Here is a 20,000-nt window from a genome sequence, read left to right as displayed (position 1 = left end):
TCAGTGTTGTAATGTTTTGCAGTGTTTTCTTCATTTTCTATTTTTTTCCTTTGGAAAACGTTTCTAATAATTGCTTTATCCTTGATGGTATCTCTCTTATATATATTAAATATATATATATGTGTGTGTGTGTGTGTGTGTGTGTGTGTGTGTGTGTGTGTGTGTGTGTGTGTGTGTGTGTGTGTGTGTGTGTGTGTGTGTGTGTTTGTGTATGTATGTGTGTATGTATGTATGTATGTATGTATGTATGTATGTATGTATGTATGTATGTATGTATGTATGTATGTATGTATGTATGTATGTATAGAGAGAGAGAGAGAGATAATAATCCTTGTGTGTATGTATGTGTCATTTAGGACTAGTCACTGTACGTGCGTGCGTGTGTGCGTGCATGCATGTGTGTTTTTGGTTTGTGAGTTTTTTACATATGCAGTGAATTCCAGGTTGTGCATGGAAGTTTATGTGCTGCAAACCTACTACTTACAAGTAATGGTACTGTAAAAGTGACTGGGTTCGAAAGACCACAGGAAATATACATAGACACAGAACACATAATTAGAGATGAGGTATGTAAATTTACTCTTACTATTTAATATTTTATATTTTATAATAAAATTCACAAATCCATACAGTATACAGTACATGTACCTGTTTGCAGACTGTTAATATATAGTAAAAGAATCTTTGACCCAATTTTTTTTTAAACTAATGAAATATACCTGAATTTTATAGTTTTAAATCATGATAGGAATAAAAAAAAATACTGGAAATTGGTATGACTATTATTTTTCAGATCTCCCTATCATTAAAATGGATGGCAACAGAGACTCTAAGTGAAAGAACATTTAGTATCAAGAGTGACATTTGGGCTTATGGTATTGTTCTCTGGGAAATATTTTCTCTTGGTTCGACTCCATATCCAGGCATGTCTGTGACAACAGAATTCATTGACAAATTAATAAATGGTTTGCGCAATGAAAAGCCAAAGTGTGCCAAGGACAATGAGTAAGTCAGGATTACTTTTCATACAGTGGAAATAATTGATAATTAACTGTTCATGTTGCTTTTTGTATTTGCATATGTATAAGATTTTGTATATCTGATGTCATTAACACTAATGAAAGAATACAAAAAATTGGACTTCACTTTAAATATTTATAAATACTAGATGATAAAGAAAATAAATACAATACAGGTCTGAGGAAAGATAAACAAGTCTTATTGATTCTGTATCTGTTTTGCCATGAACTCTATCCTAATCACCATGATAATACTGATTTTTTCTATTTAAATTCTCAGGTATAATTTGATGTTAGCTTGCTGGGAGCATGACCCACTGTCAAGACCTACTTATTCTGAAATTAAACACCAATTACAAGAGGCTTTAGAAAAGTAGTGTACTGAGATAGTACTGCAGAGGTAACATTCTCCATTGGTGTTCATCAGGATACAGGAAGGTTCATAGAATGCCTGGTATAAAAATTATCTCTTTTAAAAGCTAAGGTCTTTTGCAAACAGTTTATCGATGAGTTATGTAGATGTCTGTAGAGGTTAATGAATATCATTTAGACACATTTGTGTTTTTCAGGTTACTTTAAGTGAAATTATGCAATGCATGTGTTGAACATACTCTGGAAACTGGCTGGAAAAGGATGCTAGACTTGTGGACCTATAGTGAAATGAAAAAGAAAATATACGTAAGTGTTTATTTTCTATCAGCAGTGTTCCAGACTTTCCTGCTCCAACTCCACAGACTTCCTCCCACTGCTTCTAAAAACAACAACATGCCTAAAGTGATAAAATGCATGTGTCTGTGTAGAAGGTATTCTAGAATCATAGTCCTTCATATATATCTTGACATAGCTTGTATGATACCATATATATATAATAAGTGTGTTCTCTTGTATATCATATATATGTTCAGTATTTCAGTTGGTTGTGAACAAATGCTAGCATAATTTGTAATCACTTACACACACACACATACACACACACACACAGCTACATATACAAATACTCATACGTGTGCCCCCCCCCCCCCCCCCCCCCACACACACACACACACACACACATGTGTGTATATATATATCATATATTATATATTATATATCATATATCATATATCATATATATATGTATATATATGTAAATATATACATATATATATATATATATATATATAGAGAGAGAGAGAGAGAGAGAGAGAGAGAGAGAGAGAGAGAGAGAGAGAGAGAGAGAGAGAGAGAGAGAGAGAGAGAGAGAGAGAGAGGGGGGGGGGCAGTATCATGATACCTATTGATCAGTGCTTTTGTATTAGTATCAGGGTCACCATAGCTACTCAGTAACTATCATTTTGTATTGCTAGGGTGTTTTTCTCAAAATGTACAAAAAAAAAAAAAAAACATACATTGATACATCAATACATTTATATGACTATTTTGAAGTTAAAGCTAATATTAATGAATTGCATAATGACCTGTCTCCTCTTTATTTTAATTCTTATTTGTGATTATTATTTGTTCTTTATATGTTTCATGTGCTACAGAAAATAAAAACGGCATGGTTGAAAATGTGATCTTTTTCATTCAAAATTCATACATAACGTATTGCTAGGGAAGTTGACTAGATTATCCTTTACAGAATGAATGTCGAAACCAGAAAAATAGAAAAGAATGAATGTTTAGAAACTATATGAAGTGGCCAAATAGCAATATTTTGGGCAGAACTTCACACTTGAACTTCATAGGCCTTTTATATCAAATCTGAATATACACATTTGCCGTAGATAGTTCACTGGATGTTTTGGATGGCACCTGTGACTAATTCTTTTCTTAGTTTTCTTTTCTCTGTTTTGGAATGCTTTGGAACAATTTATATATGTATTAAAGGTCTATCTGTACTATCAAATTGAAGGATTAAGGTGCTATATAGAAAGTAGAGATATGTAGAAATACCTGTCATTGTTTGGCAAATTATGAAATATGCTATCATTCCAACTCCAAATACATACCTGGGATTTTGTTCGGATATTTCCATCAGAAAGATATCTATCTACCATAGCATATCTGTCATACATTAAAAAAACAAAGATAATTGCTAATTTGTAAAAGGTGTTAGAAGGGGAAGGAGTTAACCCATTGCTGAGGAGCATGGCATGTACGTCCATGCCATACCCACTGTGAGTTTACTTGTTTAATTGTTATGATACACAGATGGCTACACTTGTACTATGTCACCAATGAGCCAGTTATGAGTACTGCCTGTCTCACCAGTTCACCCTTTTCATTGATTTACAAAAATATTTTATGTTATCTTATTTTGCTGTTATTAATGTTTATAACATTATAGTAATTAAAATGTGTATAATAAAAATAACACCAATATTCATAGCACTAGTAAAAAATATGTTTTTTTCCACCAATTCGAGGAAAGGTGAAATCATCTAAGGTCACAAGATCTACTAATTGACTCCTTTCTGGCTAAGCACTTGCAGAGCCATCTATGCACAGAGACATTTCACAAAAATATAAAAAATGAGCACAGCATTTTCCCCTTTTTTTTTTTTTTTCCCCGGCAGCAATGGGTCAACCCAAATCCAGTGGGCATGGCATCTATGTACGTGCCATGCCCACTGTGAGTTTACTTTGTTAATTGCTTTTACACATAGATAGCTACACTTATGCCAAGTCACCAATGATCCAATTACCAGTACTGCATGTCTCACCTATTTACCCTTTTCCTTGATTTTCAAAAATATTTTATGTTATCTTATATTGCTGTTACTAATGTCTATAACATCATAGTAATGTCTACAATAAAAATAACACCATCGATATTCATAGCATTAGTAAAAAAAAAAAAAAAAAGTTTTTCCTGCCAATTCAAGGAAAGGTGAAATCAGGTATGGTCACAAGGTCTACTAATTGACTCCTTTGTGGCTAAGCACTTGCAGAGCCATCTATGTGCAGAGACATTTCACAAAAAAATGAGCAAAGCATTTTTCCGGCAGCATTGAGTTAAGAGTGTAGGAAGCATTATGATAAAGGACTATGGCGAAATTGGCAAAAATGAGTTTAACAATTAGGATAAGTGGACAGATCATGGGGATGAAGAAAAGGAAAAGGAAAGGAGGAGAAGAAAAGACCATGCAAAATTAGTTCAGGGGAGGGCCGAGGACCCAGGTGTGGGTGATCCCCTACATTGGGCCTCAATCCCTGTCTCCTAAGTCCCGACAACATATTATATAATATATATATTATATATATATATATATATATATATATATATATATAAAATATATTTCATACATTATATATATAAATATATATATATATATTTTATATATATACAATGTATAAAATATATGATATATATAATATATATTATATGATATAATATATATAAATAATATATATATAATATATAATATATATATATATATGAACCGCGTTCATGTTGACAAATGTATAAAAGGTATGAATGAGAATGAATATTTTCACAATACAAGAGATGTATTTGACCGGTTTCGACTTTGTCTTCATCAGAAATACATACATTTAAGGGAAATACAGAGTATATATATATTAGACATGAGGTGATGGACTACCTGACGACTGTGACCTCCCACTTGTTGATCGTATAATTGCAGCTGCGACCTTGGATAGTTTGAATCTACCCGACATGATACGGGACAAGAAGCAGCTCAGAAACAACCCTAACAGTACTGTATATCGCATACCCTGCAGCAGTTGCGATACAGCTTACTATGGTGAAACAGGCCGAGGTTTCAGTACCAGGATCAGCGAACATCGAGCTGACATCCGTCACCATAGAACTTCCAACGCCATGGTGGTACATGTAGATGAAGCTGGACATCTACCCAATTGGAAGGAAGCAAAAATAGTCCATGGAGGACTGAACATACATAACAAAAGGAAGGTAATGGAAGCTGCTTACATCGCGACGGAGAAAAGCATCAACGCAGCGTCGGGTAGATTCAAACTATCCAAGGTCGCAGCTGCAATTATACGATCAACAAGTGGGAGGTCACAGTCGTCAGGTAGTCCATCACCTCATGTCTAATATATATATATACTCTGTATTTCCCTTAAATGTATGTATTTCTGACGAAGACAAAGTCGAAACCGGTCAAATACATCTCTTGTATTGTGAAAATATTCATTCTCATTCATACCTTTTATATATATATATATATATATATATATATATATATATATATATATATATATATATATATATATATATTATATGATATAATATATATAAATAATATATATATAATATATAATATATATATATATATATATAATATATATAATATATAATATATATATTATATATATATATATATATATATATATATATTATATATATATATTATATATATATTATGTATTATATATTATATATATATATATATATATATATATATATATAAAATACATAATACAAAATATAATATATTAACTAATCATAGTATTCTATAAAAAAAATTCTAATGGGCCATAAGATAATAATAATAATTAATCATCCCATAATGCCAGCAACTACAAAGTTCTTATATGAGATGAGCATGTATATTTTAAATCTTAATAAAGTCAAAATATTCATGAGGTATTTCCAAAGAGAAGGCTAGAGGCTTCTTTAAAAGCATAGTAATACTTTCATGTGTTCTATCCTTTCACCAAATAGGTTATCAAATAAAGAACAAATACAGTAATGATGCCAAGCAAAAACTAACAATCTTCAAGTATGGCATAAACTAGACATGAATATGTCAATTCCTCAGATCACTCTCTCTTTTCATATTCAAAGCCTCTTTATTGTTTGCTATTATTTTTTTCATTTCATCTTTCCATTGTTTCCTTGAGGGGGATCAGGAGATTTTTTTTCTTTTTCTTTTTTCTTGTCTTTTCCTCTCAATTTCTTCTTTTAGATGTGATATAAGGGATCTCGGTTTTAGTCACTTTATTTTACATATTACTTTATTCTTTACATTTTATGGTAGTTCAAAAAAATGAGAATCGGTTACATTGCTGATGTAATAATGGCTAAAAAGTTCACAAATTATAAGGGAAGGTATGGGAGATATTGCAGAAAATACAAATTAGCATTACTTTTTTTTGTAATCTGAATTTGAAAGTCCTGTCTGTAAACAATGTTGTAGTCTGTAGATATATAAAAAATAAACAGGAATTTGCCTTCTTACTCCAGTTATCTATGGCCCTTGATAATTTTTTATGTTTGCATAACCACATCTGTACTGTCGAAGTACTGATACTGTTTTGTAGTTCATAATATTTACTTTAACTTTTGCAAATTAGCAGTAAATATAAAACCCAATTTTTGTAGACTTGACACTGAATTTTCAATAAATGAAATGATGATAGTGAAAGCTCAAATATGCATCTGAGCTTTGGTATAAAGCTTATGCAAAGTTCTGGAATTTATGCAAGAAATACTCTTGTAATGTAACATTCTAAGAAATAATTTTGATAAGCAACAAATTCAAATCAAATTAAAGTCTAGTTAAGGGGATGAGTTCAAAATCAGATGAAATGCACATGTCATTAAATATATTTACCAGATGATCATATACCATTACTATTGTATTCTTCTTTATCAGAAACAGATTCATCAACTTTAACCCTGATAACGTAACGAAGAATAAGAATAAGAATGAGAACTCTAGTCAACAATACTTTTAATGTTCTCAAGTTCATTGACACTCCACAACAACACACTTGTAGACAGAGACTGAACATGCCATAAATAATCACAATAAAGACATTCTTAACATCAACACTTTTGACACTACTAAAAATACAAAACTGAAGATGTTAAATATTCTGTATATACATTTTTTTTTATATTCTTTACTTGTGTTTATCTTTCTGTTTGGAATTCACTGCAATTTTCTAAAAGATAAAACAAGTGTCATTGAACCTGAAAGTGCTAATAACATTACAAAAAATAAATAATGATCTCTCCTAGCAATCTATAAAATACCCATTATAACCTTAAGCTACTATAATTAAGCAGTACATCTGCACTGACTTTTCATAATGATGCTCATATAATTTGGTTCCAGTATAGTCATATACTATAATACCAATATATATGTAATGACTATTCTATAATTTAATATTTCCCATCTCACACGACTTCATATGAGCCATAACAATAAATTTCTTTATAATGATTTACTTCCGATTTTGCACAAAGGGTCATAAAAATATTTCCCACCATCAAAAAATAAACACAGAATGCAAACAATTTTTTTCAAATACCCAGCGGAGAAAAGAATAAACACGAAATCAGCGTATACCATTATGGAAATTATTTTGCTACATTTTCCTAACCTTTATTATTCTAAAATAGAAGACAATGAGCTATTCAGTCACCAAAAGGACTGGCAAATTTATTCTACTACATTAATACCAGGGAAATATGCTACATACTATATAATCTTACTCAGCAAAACGGTCACTGTGAGCATTATGAAGATATTATGGAGCACCTTTACGTTATTAAAGTTACTGGGATATTTAAATCTGTTTACATTAATAAATAAATCTGCATATCTTGTATGTGAAAGGCATGTGTGAATGTAGGAGTGTGTGTACATGTATGCAAGTGCACATAAGCATGCTTGTATATGTGAAGAGGGAATGGGGGGGTAATTGCATATTTTTGTCAGAATAAAATATGTGTCATGTAAATGTGCAAGAATGGATGAATTCGTGTGTGTGTGTGTGTGTGTGTGTGTGTGTGTGTGTGTGTGTGTGTGTGTGTGTGTGTGTGTGTGGTGTGGGTGTGGTGTGGGTGTGGGTGTGGGTGTGGGTGGGTGGGTGGGTGGGTGGGTGGGTGGGTGGGTGTGGGTGTGTGTGTGTGTGTGTGTGTGTGTGTGTGTGTGTGTGTGTGTGTGTGTGTGTGTGTGTGTGTGTGTGTGTGTGTGTGTGTGTGCGTGTGTGTGCGTGCGTGCGTGCGTGTGCATGTGCACATGGATATGCATGTGATTACATAGCAGTAAGTCTGGGTCTGGTTGGTTATCCAGTAAAGGTAAATAGATATGAGACATAAAATACACACATACTGATGAAGATTCAGATGTCGATGTGTAAAAAGAAACTATCAGTAGATAAATTGAGCAAAAATTCTACATAGTTATTTTAAATCATCTACACATTATATTGCTTTCTTGGTATTAACACCACAAAGAAATGAAGACAAATTTTGCTGAGCATAACATATAGTATGTCCAAGTAATCTTTGAAACAGACCCAAGATAGCAAATGTTGCACAGAGCATACTGATTTAATTGCATAAATATCTTGAAAGATGTTGATAGAAGAGTTTAAGTATAACTTTATACTAAATATAGTCTAGTGTAGCAATAAAATATGGTAATTTAAAGCTGGTAATATAAACCAGCACAAATGTTTCCATCCTTTACAACATGAGTGAATATATAATATCCACAATAAAGGAAATAGTTAACTGGACAAAGGGCTAAAAAAGCCTTGTAGATCCATAAAGACGAGATTCTGTTTAATGGTATATACAACCAAATAGAGTGATGTAACTCATTATGTTCCCACCACCACCACCATTTAATGGGTAATTTTCAAAAGAACGGCACTGAGTAGTTATTGATGTGGTACTATAGTAACATATCTTAACAACTTCTAATTGCATTAGATGGATCTATGCTATCATAAAAATACAAAATGTGAAAATACTCTATGTACAAGAAGTCAGTCTATGCTATTCATTACCCAAAACATTTACATTTTTTCAATGCCACAAAATATTCAGGTTCAGATCAGCAAATAATCTCAAATACCAAAGAAATTTTCTCTTTCTATAGCTAGATCATAGGCACATTACCAAGTTTCCAGAGAATTTTATATATTACAATTCCTTCCAATAATTATCTATGTAAATGGATGAAGCCCCTAAATCCAGTGTTTGCTCCACACTTGCTATACAATATGTATTCTATAAGAATATCACAGTATCATGTCCACAATAATCATCTCATACAGAAGGGTATTACATAATTACAAAATGGGTATCAAATCACTAGCATTCTCATCCCTCAATAAGTCACTACGGTAAGAATAATTTACAGTGATTATTTCCATGTTTTTGACAAAGGATGCAGCATTTTATGCCTCCCTTAAAGTAGACCAGGAAATATCACAATTAGATCTTTATACCTTCATCTAATTTTTACATGAAAAATCTCTGTAAAACATAAAAGCACTTGATATAGGATACAGTTGCAAAATTAAATAACTAACAGTATAGAATATAAATAATATATACAACAGAAATTAGGAAAATGTATCAGTCTCTTTATGAATGCGTATGTTTATGTGCATACCCAGCACATGTTTATTATATTCGTTGGGACATGAGTAAGGAATGAGTAAGGGATACCTCACTGAACATTCTATCACATTTACGGCATGTTCACAAGGACAAATCATGATGCATACTATGCGATGCTTAAATCCATCACTTCACTGCTCAACAGTCATGTGCAAGTTTCTTAAAAATTATTTTCATTCAACTTTGTAATAAAGTCTGTAATTATCCCTGCATTTAGATTAATGTATATGTTGGCATTTTATGTTTTTAAGTCAATGCTCTAATCCCACTCTGGAAGCATCTAAGATATAGAGAACTTCATTAGTCTCTCAGCATGTTAGTATCAACCAATTTAAGTAAGAAATATTATTAAAATAGGAAACAGTAATATATACAGCTGTGTATAATACTTACACATGCACAACAATTCAAATATATACATATATCTCATTTACAACTGGACTGATCACAACTTTTATGTTTAAAAATTATTTTCAAGTAATATGTGAGACATATTTTAATATATCTGTAGCTGTTAACATTAAATCTGTACATCTTAGAAGACTATCATCATATATCAACTTCATATCTTAACATTTCCTCTAAAAACATATTCGCTGCTCTGACCACTGTAACACGACTGAAAATTACATTAATTGTTTAAAAACCAATTTCTGTTATGACAATAGTTATTCCTTTATATTTGTATAGTTATCACAAAAAATAAATATATTTTGAAACACAAATACGTTTAATAGCAAAAAAATAAATATTTCATTTTCACTTGCATAACATTTATATTTAACAAACATTAGCAAAACTTTTGTTTTCAAATTAATATACTCTTAGACTTTATACACCTCACTGTTAATATTTCTTTAGCATCCACTGTAATCTCATAAAAAGACCCGATATGTAAGCAGATGCTTGCCGTGTGTAATTTACAAGTTACTCTTCCGCTGACGTCTCTGGGAGTGCTGAAGCTGCACTGTATACAACCTGAACAACATCACCTCCAACGTTGATTAAACATTGACCCTGAAATTTTAAAAATGTATATCTGTCCTTCATTCATAATAAAAAATACTTCATTCCTTTTACTACTATGAAATTTAAAAAGAAAGAAATAGACATAGTGCACTACTCTAAGTACTTTACTTCTGTCTACACACAATGAAGTAAACACATATTTATGTAAATATTAGAATGATAAAAAATCAGGACATGCAAGAAAAGAAATAATGTATTGCAACATATGATAAAGATATAAACAACTGATATAATAAATACCATCTTACCTGATTTTTGTAAGGATTATGAAGCAAAACACACTCTGACATGAAGTAAGCAATCATGGCATTACCGCCCAGAGCTGCAACGTGAGCACGGACCAAGGCTAAGACCTCAGTCACAAAGCTTCCCATGAAGCCACTCAGACCGCCACACTGTTTCAAGAAATTTATCAGTAAGTCTAAAGACATTCTAATATCTTTCTTAAGTTTATTATTAATAAAAACACAAATATTCCTCATTATATCTATCACATGCTATTGTAACTTTTTATAGTTCTAATTTGCCAAAATATAATTTGTAAAGAAAAATATTGGGGCAGTGAAAATACAATCAATATTTTCAGTTTAACTATTATTTTTATATCTGACTTACTTTGAGTACTTATGTCATACACTTCTTTTCACATGGCTATGAACTCCTTACAACCATTACCCCCATAATCAAATACTTACCTCCTTAATACTAGTAGATTCCCTAATGAAGAAGAAATTGAGGTTTCCTAGATGTCTTTCTATCCGAGCCCCAGGAATGTGAGACAAGGGAGTGATTTCTACTCCATATCTCTCTTTTGGTGGTTGCTGTAGTGTTTGTAAAACAAGCTATCAGATGTCATCATTGACTAATTGTACTCTTAAAGAATATAAAAGTTCAAGATATATATGCATAGGGTGAATTACAACCCCTTATGTTGTGACTGAAGCCTGGCAGGACAAAAATATCCAAATTAACTGAAAGTCCAGGATACACCAGAACTGCCTCAGGGGTTTGGAAGGATCCACTTACATGATACGTTACATATTTCTGTTCATTCCTGGATCTAGTGGATGATCGCGCTGAGGAAGTGGAGGAGCTCATGGATACAACCGATGAAATAGATGGCACTGATGGCACAGTTGTTATTGATGAAGAGGACTGCTTGGACATCACCACATTCTGGGCTGGGTGAGCTGGAGGCTTATGTTTTGTACTGTCATCACTGGAGGGTAGTAGTTCCTCCATTTTGAATATCAATTCCCCATCATCTGGAACACAGACATATAAATACATTAGGAGAATATGAATCAAATTTATGAAACATATTAAGCAATTGAAAGAAATTCTTTCAGGAAAATACAGTAAAATAAAGAAAATGCAAGAAATCTGCAAGTATTACAGTCAAAATATTAGTACCCAAGAACTCCTCCTTACCTTGCTTAGACTTCTTGAAGGGCACATCCAGAGTCCCAGACTGAGAACCACCTTGCACTGACTGCGCTGGGTTTCCCTCCCCAAGGACCATTCCCAAAAGGCTAATTTGTAACTCGTCTTCCTCTGGCAGCTCTACATTGATTTGCATGCCTGCCAGTATGCAGGGCGCCAGTTTGCGGACTTTGAAGTACACACTCTGAAGCACAATGGCAGGCATTTTAATACTTATAAAAGACAGGTTGAAACATATCAAGTGATTATATACATTCATATACTTTAGAATCTGTCTCACTCTCTTCTCTTTGTGTGATTGTCTGTCTGTGTCTGTTTGTTTAAGAGAGTGAGTGATTGATTTGACTGACTGGCAGTCTGACTGACTCTCTGTCTGTCTGTCTGTCTGTCTGTCTGTCTGTGTGTCTGTCTGTCTGTGTGTCTGTCTGTGTCTGTCTGTCTGTCTGTCTGTCTGTCTGTCTGTCTGTCTGTCTGTCTGTCTGTCTGTCTGTCTGTCTGTCTGTCTGTCTGTCTGTCTGTCTGTGTGTCTGTCTGTCTGTCTGTCTCTGTCTAACTTATATTCCCTTTCCTACCTGTAGAATTTTGTCAAAATACTGATTGAAGGTACTATGATTCATTGTAGCAGGAACTTTTGCTCTCCAAACCCTGGTGAACATCTGCAAGTTGGTCACTATGTTTTCTCTGGGGACTCCTGGGGGAATCTCTGTTGACACTGCCACAAGACGGTCGGGTTGACAACCTTCCACCAGCATTCCAATCATCTCTGCATCTTCCATATCATCCAGCTATAATTAATGATCACTGGCATCAATTTAAATAGAAACATGGAAAAAAAAATTTAAACAATGAAAATTAACGTGGGGGAAGAGATAATTATACAAATATCTACAACCATTCCTCATATTTTCACCACACACCTGGATCGCTTTGCCAACTTTACCCCTCAAAGCTTTTGTCTGTTGTAGCCTTCCCTCTCCCCACTGCCTAGAGACAGCTCCTGGACTTGGGACCAGGTATGTGGGATTACAAGGCAAATCATTTACAGGAAACAGAAAGGCACAAACACAATAAAACACATATAACACTAAATTGCAATGAGGATAGCCACTTCACTGTATCTGGAAGTGAAAGTAAATCCAATCTGAAATTAATAAATTTTATGTCTATGTCATGAAGTTTGCAACTGGATAACATTTAATATATTGTCTCTGAGGGGTAAAAGAAGAACAGTCTAAGACAAGGATGGAGGTTACTGCCTTCCTTACTTTTACTCCATCTCTTGTTCTACACATGAAATGTGAACAAAAATACAAGAGCAGGCCACGTACATACACTATAAAAACTATGTAAAAAATAGTTCTGTCTAGGAACTTTATCACAGTACATTTTGTGAATATACATTCATACAGTCATAAAAAAAAGCTTTCTTCTTCATGTAAAGAGAAAGGACAGAGAATGAGCAATTTGACTTAAACCAATCTCAAATTGGATGTATAATAATAGCCACCCACATACTTCACCAATAATGATTCCACAGCCAACACCAGTCTGAAGTAGGAAAAGTCTAAAGGTCATCAATGCCTGACAGAGCAAAGGAGCAGTGTAAGCACTATAGCACGTGTCATGGCATACTCCCCAACACCCCTCTCCATTCACATGCAAACAAATTATTACTGGCTATGGCTGCTGTAACCCTGTTCCCCATGCCCTGCTTGTTATAGGGATACTAGCATTTGGAAATAGTGGAATCATTCTTGTGCCCTGAACCTGGCACTAATGTGGGCCATCCAGACATATGAGTAACTTTGTATCCTGTCATACCTTTCAGTAGTAGCAATGGCCACTATGATGCATCTATTCCAACATCTACTATAAGTGAATAAAGCAAAATTTACCTCTAAAACACAGGTGTCTTTGTTTCCTGAGGAAAGGTCAATCTCAGGAAGGTCATCTTCTGAGTCCTCAGAATCTGATCCACGACCACCATTCATCTCATCTCCCATGGTATCCTTTAGGAGCAAAGGAAAAAAGAGTCACTGATCTCTACTAACCATAAAAGGATTCCAATAAGAGAAGAAAGGCACTGAGCTCTACCATAAAAGAAAATCCTGTCATTCTATATTTTAATCTGTTTACAAAGATCATACACTTGAAGTTATAATCAAAACTCTTTTAGATTAAAATAAAATATCAGAAAAAAATAGTGGCAACATTCAAAGAACTTCACTCTTCTTTGAAGTTCAGAAGCACTCCACATTCTAGTTTAACTTGGTTACAGATCCCAGTCTAGTATAGAGATATTTACCTCTAACTTGTGACTGTGAGGCTATATTTGTTTTCTCTGCTTGCATTTAATATCTAATCAGTAAAAAATACTGGCCTTACCTATAATCTTGTGTTTTAAAATGACATAACTTTCAGTACATGTTTCCTGTGCAAATACATTTAGTTACTTCTCAGATGCATAAAGAGATGCACCAATGAAATGTTAAATATATAATCAAGAATCCTACAATATGTGGAGTTATGACATTGATAATTGGTTAAGGGTCATTGCTCTAGTTAGAGGAAACAAAGAGAAGTAGATATTTACATGCCACAAAATAATAAAATAAATTAACATGAAATTCTAATAAACATAAATCTATATGAAACCATATACCTATCACTTCACAAAGCTTCAAACTTCCTGTAAAAACATAAATACACAAAAGTGATGTTAACACTCACAGAGATGATGTGCTTGGTGCCATAACATTCCTTGTTTCTGGCTATCGTACTAAGAAGAAGTTTCTGAACATCTACTCTGCGTCTTTCCTCCTCCCGGCAAGAGCTTGCAGATGTTACCCTTGGGACTGGTGGTGGCTGAAGAGCAGTCAGAAATACTGCTGTTGCTGTTGCTACCCCTACAATGAGACGCTCTCCCACTGTTACTCGCACTCGGAGACCGAAGAGTGCATTCATGCCCTTGATCTGGAATAGAATGAACTTGTCTGTCTCACAAATATAATAAAATAAAATATATTGGCACTAATTCATCTTGTGAATGTCCTTCTCATAAAACAAATAATCAAAATTTTGACTTTTAACTTCTGTTCAAACAGATTTTATACAAATAAGAAAAAGAAAAAAGAGGGCGACACCGCAGAAAAATTCTCATACAAGATACACAACACATATACACAACACATACCTTCATTTTGTTCATTAGCTGCTTATGTAATTCATATTCAAGAAAAGGTAATGAATCAGAGATTTCTTTTGCATTGAGTTCTCCCTTCAAGTCACGCTTAGGCCTTGCTACCCGAGCCTGGATCAGGCAACCTCTCCCTGAAAACAAATACATGAATGAAGCTACAACATCTAGTAATATTACTAATATTAATATTATATTTATGTAAAAGGGGGGGAGAGGGGAAGGAGGAAAGAGAGAAAGAGAGAGAAAGAGAGAGAGAGAGAGAGAGAGAGAGAGAGAGAGAGAGAGAGAGAGAGAGAGAGAGAGAGAGAGAGAGAGGGAGGGAGGGAGGAGGGAGGGAGGGAGGGAGGGAGGGAGGGAGGGAGGGAGGGAGGGAGGGAGGGAGGGAGGGAGGGAGGGAGGGAGGGAGGGAGGGAGGGAGGGAGGGAGGGAGGGAGGGAGGGAGGGAGGAGGGAGGGAGGGAGGGAGGGAGGGAGGGAGGGAGGGAGGGAGGGAGAGGGAGGGAGGGAGGGAGGGAGAGGGAGGGAGGGAGGGAGGGAGGGAGGGAGGGAGGGAGGAGGGAGAGGGAGAGGGAGAGGGAGAGGGAGAGGGAGAGGGAGAGGGAGAGGGAGAGGGAGGGGGAGGGAGAGGGAGAGAGAGAAGGAGAGAGAGAGAGAGAGAAGGAGAGAGAGAGAGAGAGAGAGAGAGAGAGAGAGAGAGAGAGAGAGAGAGAGAGAGAGAGAGAGAGAGAGAGAGAGAGAGAGAGAGAGAGAGAGAGAGAGTGTGTGTGCATTTGTGTGTGTATAGTGTGGTGTGGTATGGTGTGGTATGGTGTGGTGTGGTGTGGTGTGGTGTGTGAAGGTGTGTGAAGGTGTATGAGTATGTATGAGTATGTATGAGTATGTATGAGTATGTATGAGTATGTATGAGTATGTATGAGTATGTATGAGTCTGTGTGAGTGCATGTGAATGCAGTCATTGGATGCAACCATGAGAGTGTGTGTGAGAATGTAGAGGTGTGTGAGAGTATGTGACAGTGCGTGTTAGTGTAGGTGAAAGTATAGGTATGGGTGTGAGCAAGGGGTGTGGGTGTTAGCATAGCTATGGCTGTGAGCATGAGTGTGGGTGCGAGTTCTGTAGTAGGTGTGGGTGTACACATGCAAATACAGATACAGACAGTCTGATATATGAAAAAAGAGTGCTTCTGTATGGTTTACCTGTAATTGGTATCCCCGCAGGTGGCTCTAGAGTAGTGAACAGAACATCAGGCACCTTTCCTTTCCTGAGGGAACCAGAAAAACAAAAACAAAAAAAATGAGCTTGGCATACCTACAAAATCAATTCTTATATTATCTGTTTTATCATCATAAGTCTACATACAAAAGAAATATACATCATGAGCTTTCTGTTAACCCGTTGGATCTGGATGTGTCATGATCATATATGAATCTGAACAAAACGATAAATAAAAAATAAATAATTAGATGAAGATGAAGATGAAGATGAAGAATAAATAAATAAATAAACAAACAATCAGATGAAGATGAAGAATTAGAATAAGAATAATTAGACAGATTCCACTGTCTAATTTATGACAGCTCTTCACATCAGTGGCCTGAAAGCACCAATGGCTTTCACCTTACCTGCATACCACACACTTAGTGATCTTGACTCGGAAGGGTAGTGAGGTCTCTGAATAAGGGACGTGGCACATGGTACAAGGAGGCGTAGTGGGCGGGGTGTGGTAGACTGAAGAGCTGATGCCTGACGGAGGTGGTGGAGGAAGCTGTGAGGTCACGCTTCCTCCCCCATCTCCAGAAAAGCCGTCCTCGATGCAGGGATGGCTGCGGCTCATGCAGGTCTACGGGTAGATAGTGAGTCTTATATTCTGCAGTTATTTATAGGGCCTCATGGGATGATATGACCCTCTATTACATTTCCCAAAAATGAGATACAATAGCAAGCTATCAAGGGTCTTATAATTACAAAGCCCCTCTTGAATGCTGCCTGTCAAAATTTCTGCTAAATGCAAATCTAATCACAGATGCAAATTTAATGGTAATTGTCTTTTACATTAGTGTTTATTTAAAATGCTACATACTGTACAAATAGCCTAATCGTTTATCCTTCTATACTACTGTATAAGTCGTGATGAGTTTTTTTTTATTATTATGTTCTCATCTTCTGTCTCTATCCTTTTTTTTTTCTCTCTTTAACTGCTTTGCCTCTCCCATTTTATATACATTTTTTTCTTTTCCTTTTCAATTCTCTTTCACTTTCTCTCTCTCTCTCATACACACACACACACACACAGTTGGAGCTGTGGTCAAAGGAGAGGCAGGGGTTGGGGAACCATTGAAATCAAATTTAGATTGGCTAGTTGATGAAGGGGTAAGCCTTAATATCCAAAATAAGGGATATTCAGGCTTACAATAAGGGTAAAACAAATGGGGAGAGGAAATGATCTACCCCTCTGGGTCCCCATAAGGGGTAAGGGCTAGACAATTACCCAAGGGAATATTGTGTCTATGGCTCCCGGAGGCTGTTCACGAGTGATACAAAGCCAGACTTTCATCCGTTCAGTACGGTTCTCACACCTTAGGAAGTGTACAGAAGAAGGGGATGATGAAGAGAAGGAAAGGAAAGGGGGAGAAGAAAAGACCGTGCAAAATTAGTTGAGGCGAGGGCTGAAGTCCAGGGTAGAGGTGGTCCTCTACATTGGGCCCCGAGTTTCCATTTCCTAAGTCCCCCTACAACAACAATGAACAAGAGATTAGGGGGGAATTTCCTCCTCAGATCACTTACTACTCCATTTATTCAATTATTCAGTTCATCCACCCGAACTAAGCTTTCACTTTAGTTTCTGCCTCTATCTATCATTTCTTTCCCTTTCCTTTCTTGATGGATTTGTGCTCAAGCAAGTGCATGCAGCAGTGCACAACATGTGATAAAATCTGTGCAAAGCACCTCCCACAGACTCTAATTCAAGAATGAACAATGACAGCAGATACCTTTATTGAGACCCAGTCTGACAGTTCAATATTCCTTAAAAAAAAAAAAAAAAGACAATAAAAGTACTGTCATTCCAACTTCCCACACACTTTTGAAGCTTGCATGCCATAAGCTGGTCCCATCAATGAAGCCAGGACATGCAAGTGACTTGATCTCGTTCTCTTTCTCTCTATCTCTCTTCCCCCCTCTTTCGCTCTCCTCTATTTGAAAACTGCTGTTTGCATTATGCTTACTTCTCCATAAAACTACACCTTGTTATAAAATCTGTAGCAATATCTTAACATATTTCAATCAGTGCAACAGAAAACAGGTATAATAACCACCTACTATTTTTGTATACACATTTTTTTTAACAACTTAGTTTATAGCACCCAATATACAGTCACTATCTTTCCAAGATTACCATGCTATGCAACTTTGTAAAGGCAAATGCATGCTAAATTTAAATATATACATTTCTGATACACTCACCCACACACACATACATACATATATATATATATATATATATATATATATATATATATATATATATATATATATATATATATATATATATACATATACACACATTATATATATATATATATATATATATATATATATACACACACATTATATATATATATATATATATATATATATATATATATATATATACACACACATTATATATATATATACACACACATTATATATATATATATATATATATATATATATATATATATATATATATATATACACACACACACACACACACACACACACACACACACACACACACACACACACACACACACACATCATATGTGCCATATCATACACACCTGCAGACCACATTCAGTGGCTATGCACAGGTTTGGGTGTGGGTGCAGACAAATGTGCACATGTATAGGTGTAAGTATTATCTTTAAAATATTTTTTCATACATATATTACAAACCTTTTCTTAACTGTTTATAATATTGACAGTTTGTTACTATTTACAATACATTTATTGTAATATTATCCATGTATTCATCAAAATAGAATGCTCATAACCTTCTAATATTCATAATCCTCCAACATTCCAAATATTCACAATGCTTACTGTAAATTACTTTGGAAGTTACTTTATTCTTACAATAGAATACAAAGAAAAAGTTCTGATCTTGTATCCACTTACTAGCCTCATAAAATTACTGCAGAACCACAGCACAATACTAAAAAATGCATAATGAAATTTGCTGTTTCCTTATATATCACTGGTGAAATCTGACAAAATGCAGGAAAATACAGAATCTTCACTGTAGAGTATTTGAATATTTTCAATAGTCTCATTGTAAAATACCAAAATCATTCAACTAATCTTCATAAACCACATAATATGCAATTCATATTATAAGATACCCAAAACTCACAATAATCATGAAGCTCTTCTGTCCTTCATGGAGTAATCATCTTTTTTCACAAAATGCAATCCCTGCAGAATCTTTATCTTTATTGAGTTGAATTACATGTAAACTAAGTACTGTCAATGACTCTATCTTTGAAATTAAGTTAAATCTTTCACAAATTATTAAAATCAAGAGCATTCTTCTCCACATGTTAACCCAAATTAAGACTATTTACAACGAAGGAAATTATCAAAGTTCAATGAAAATAAAGGATATGCCCCTTTACTTCCATCACTTAATACATAGCACTATATTGGTCATAAAGGGAAAGACAAGCAAGACAAGAAGAGTAATAGCATTAGAAAAGGAAGAAAGTCTGAAAGGATATGAGGATCAGCAACCAGGAATGGTCTGAGATGCTCTCATGTGCAAAAATATCTATGAAGTTTTGAGCCAGTCGCAAAGGCAAGAAGAGTTGTACTCACAACAAATCGCTTAAGAGGACGTGGACTTGACACCCTGTGTCTCAGACAAACCTAGGGAATA

General features: G+C 34.7%; 2 protein-coding genes across 2 annotated transcripts in view; one reads left to right on the top strand and one right to left on the bottom strand.

Moving 5' to 3' along the window:
* LOC125034968 (vascular endothelial growth factor receptor 3-like) overlaps positions 1-2,028 on the top strand; it is a 10,710-nt gene extending 8,682 nt beyond the window's left edge. The window contains exons 12-14 of the mRNA XM_047627015.1: positions 444-566; positions 794-1,005; positions 1,300-2,028. Of these exons, the coding sequence (XP_047482971.1) occupies positions 444-566; positions 794-1,005; positions 1,300-1,396 (432 nt within the window). The 3' untranslated portion in view covers positions 1,397-2,028. The remainder of the gene's footprint in view (positions 1-443; positions 567-793; positions 1,006-1,299) is intronic.
* A 6,402-nt stretch (positions 2,029-8,430) lies between these two features.
* The window catches only part of LOC125034967, a 38,878-nt gene continuing 27,308 nt past the window's right edge, over positions 8,431-20,000 (bottom strand). Inside the window, exons 14-24 of the mRNA XM_047627014.1 lie at positions 16,708-16,925; positions 16,282-16,346; positions 15,083-15,219; positions 14,620-14,862; positions 13,785-13,898; positions 12,462-12,674; positions 11,878-12,073; positions 11,473-11,711; positions 11,142-11,267; positions 10,695-10,841; positions 8,431-10,434 (exon numbers count right to left, since the gene is read on the bottom strand). Coding sequence (XP_047482970.1) covers positions 10,345-10,434; positions 10,695-10,841; positions 11,142-11,267; positions 11,473-11,711; positions 11,878-12,073; positions 12,462-12,674; positions 13,785-13,898; positions 14,620-14,862; positions 15,083-15,219; positions 16,282-16,346; positions 16,708-16,925 — 1,788 coding nt within the window. The 3' untranslated portion in view covers positions 8,431-10,344. The remainder of the gene's footprint in view (positions 10,435-10,694; positions 10,842-11,141; positions 11,268-11,472; positions 11,712-11,877; positions 12,074-12,461; positions 12,675-13,784; positions 13,899-14,619; positions 14,863-15,082; positions 15,220-16,281; positions 16,347-16,707; positions 16,926-20,000) is intronic.

Source organism: Penaeus chinensis, chromosome 19 (assembly GCF_019202785.1).
Source record: "Penaeus chinensis breed Huanghai No. 1 chromosome 19, ASM1920278v2, whole genome shotgun sequence".
Classification (NCBI taxonomy): domain Eukaryota; kingdom Metazoa; phylum Arthropoda; class Malacostraca; order Decapoda; family Penaeidae; genus Penaeus; species Penaeus chinensis.
Note: the sequence above shows the minus strand (reverse complement) of the source record. Positions and strands in the feature narration are given on the sequence as shown.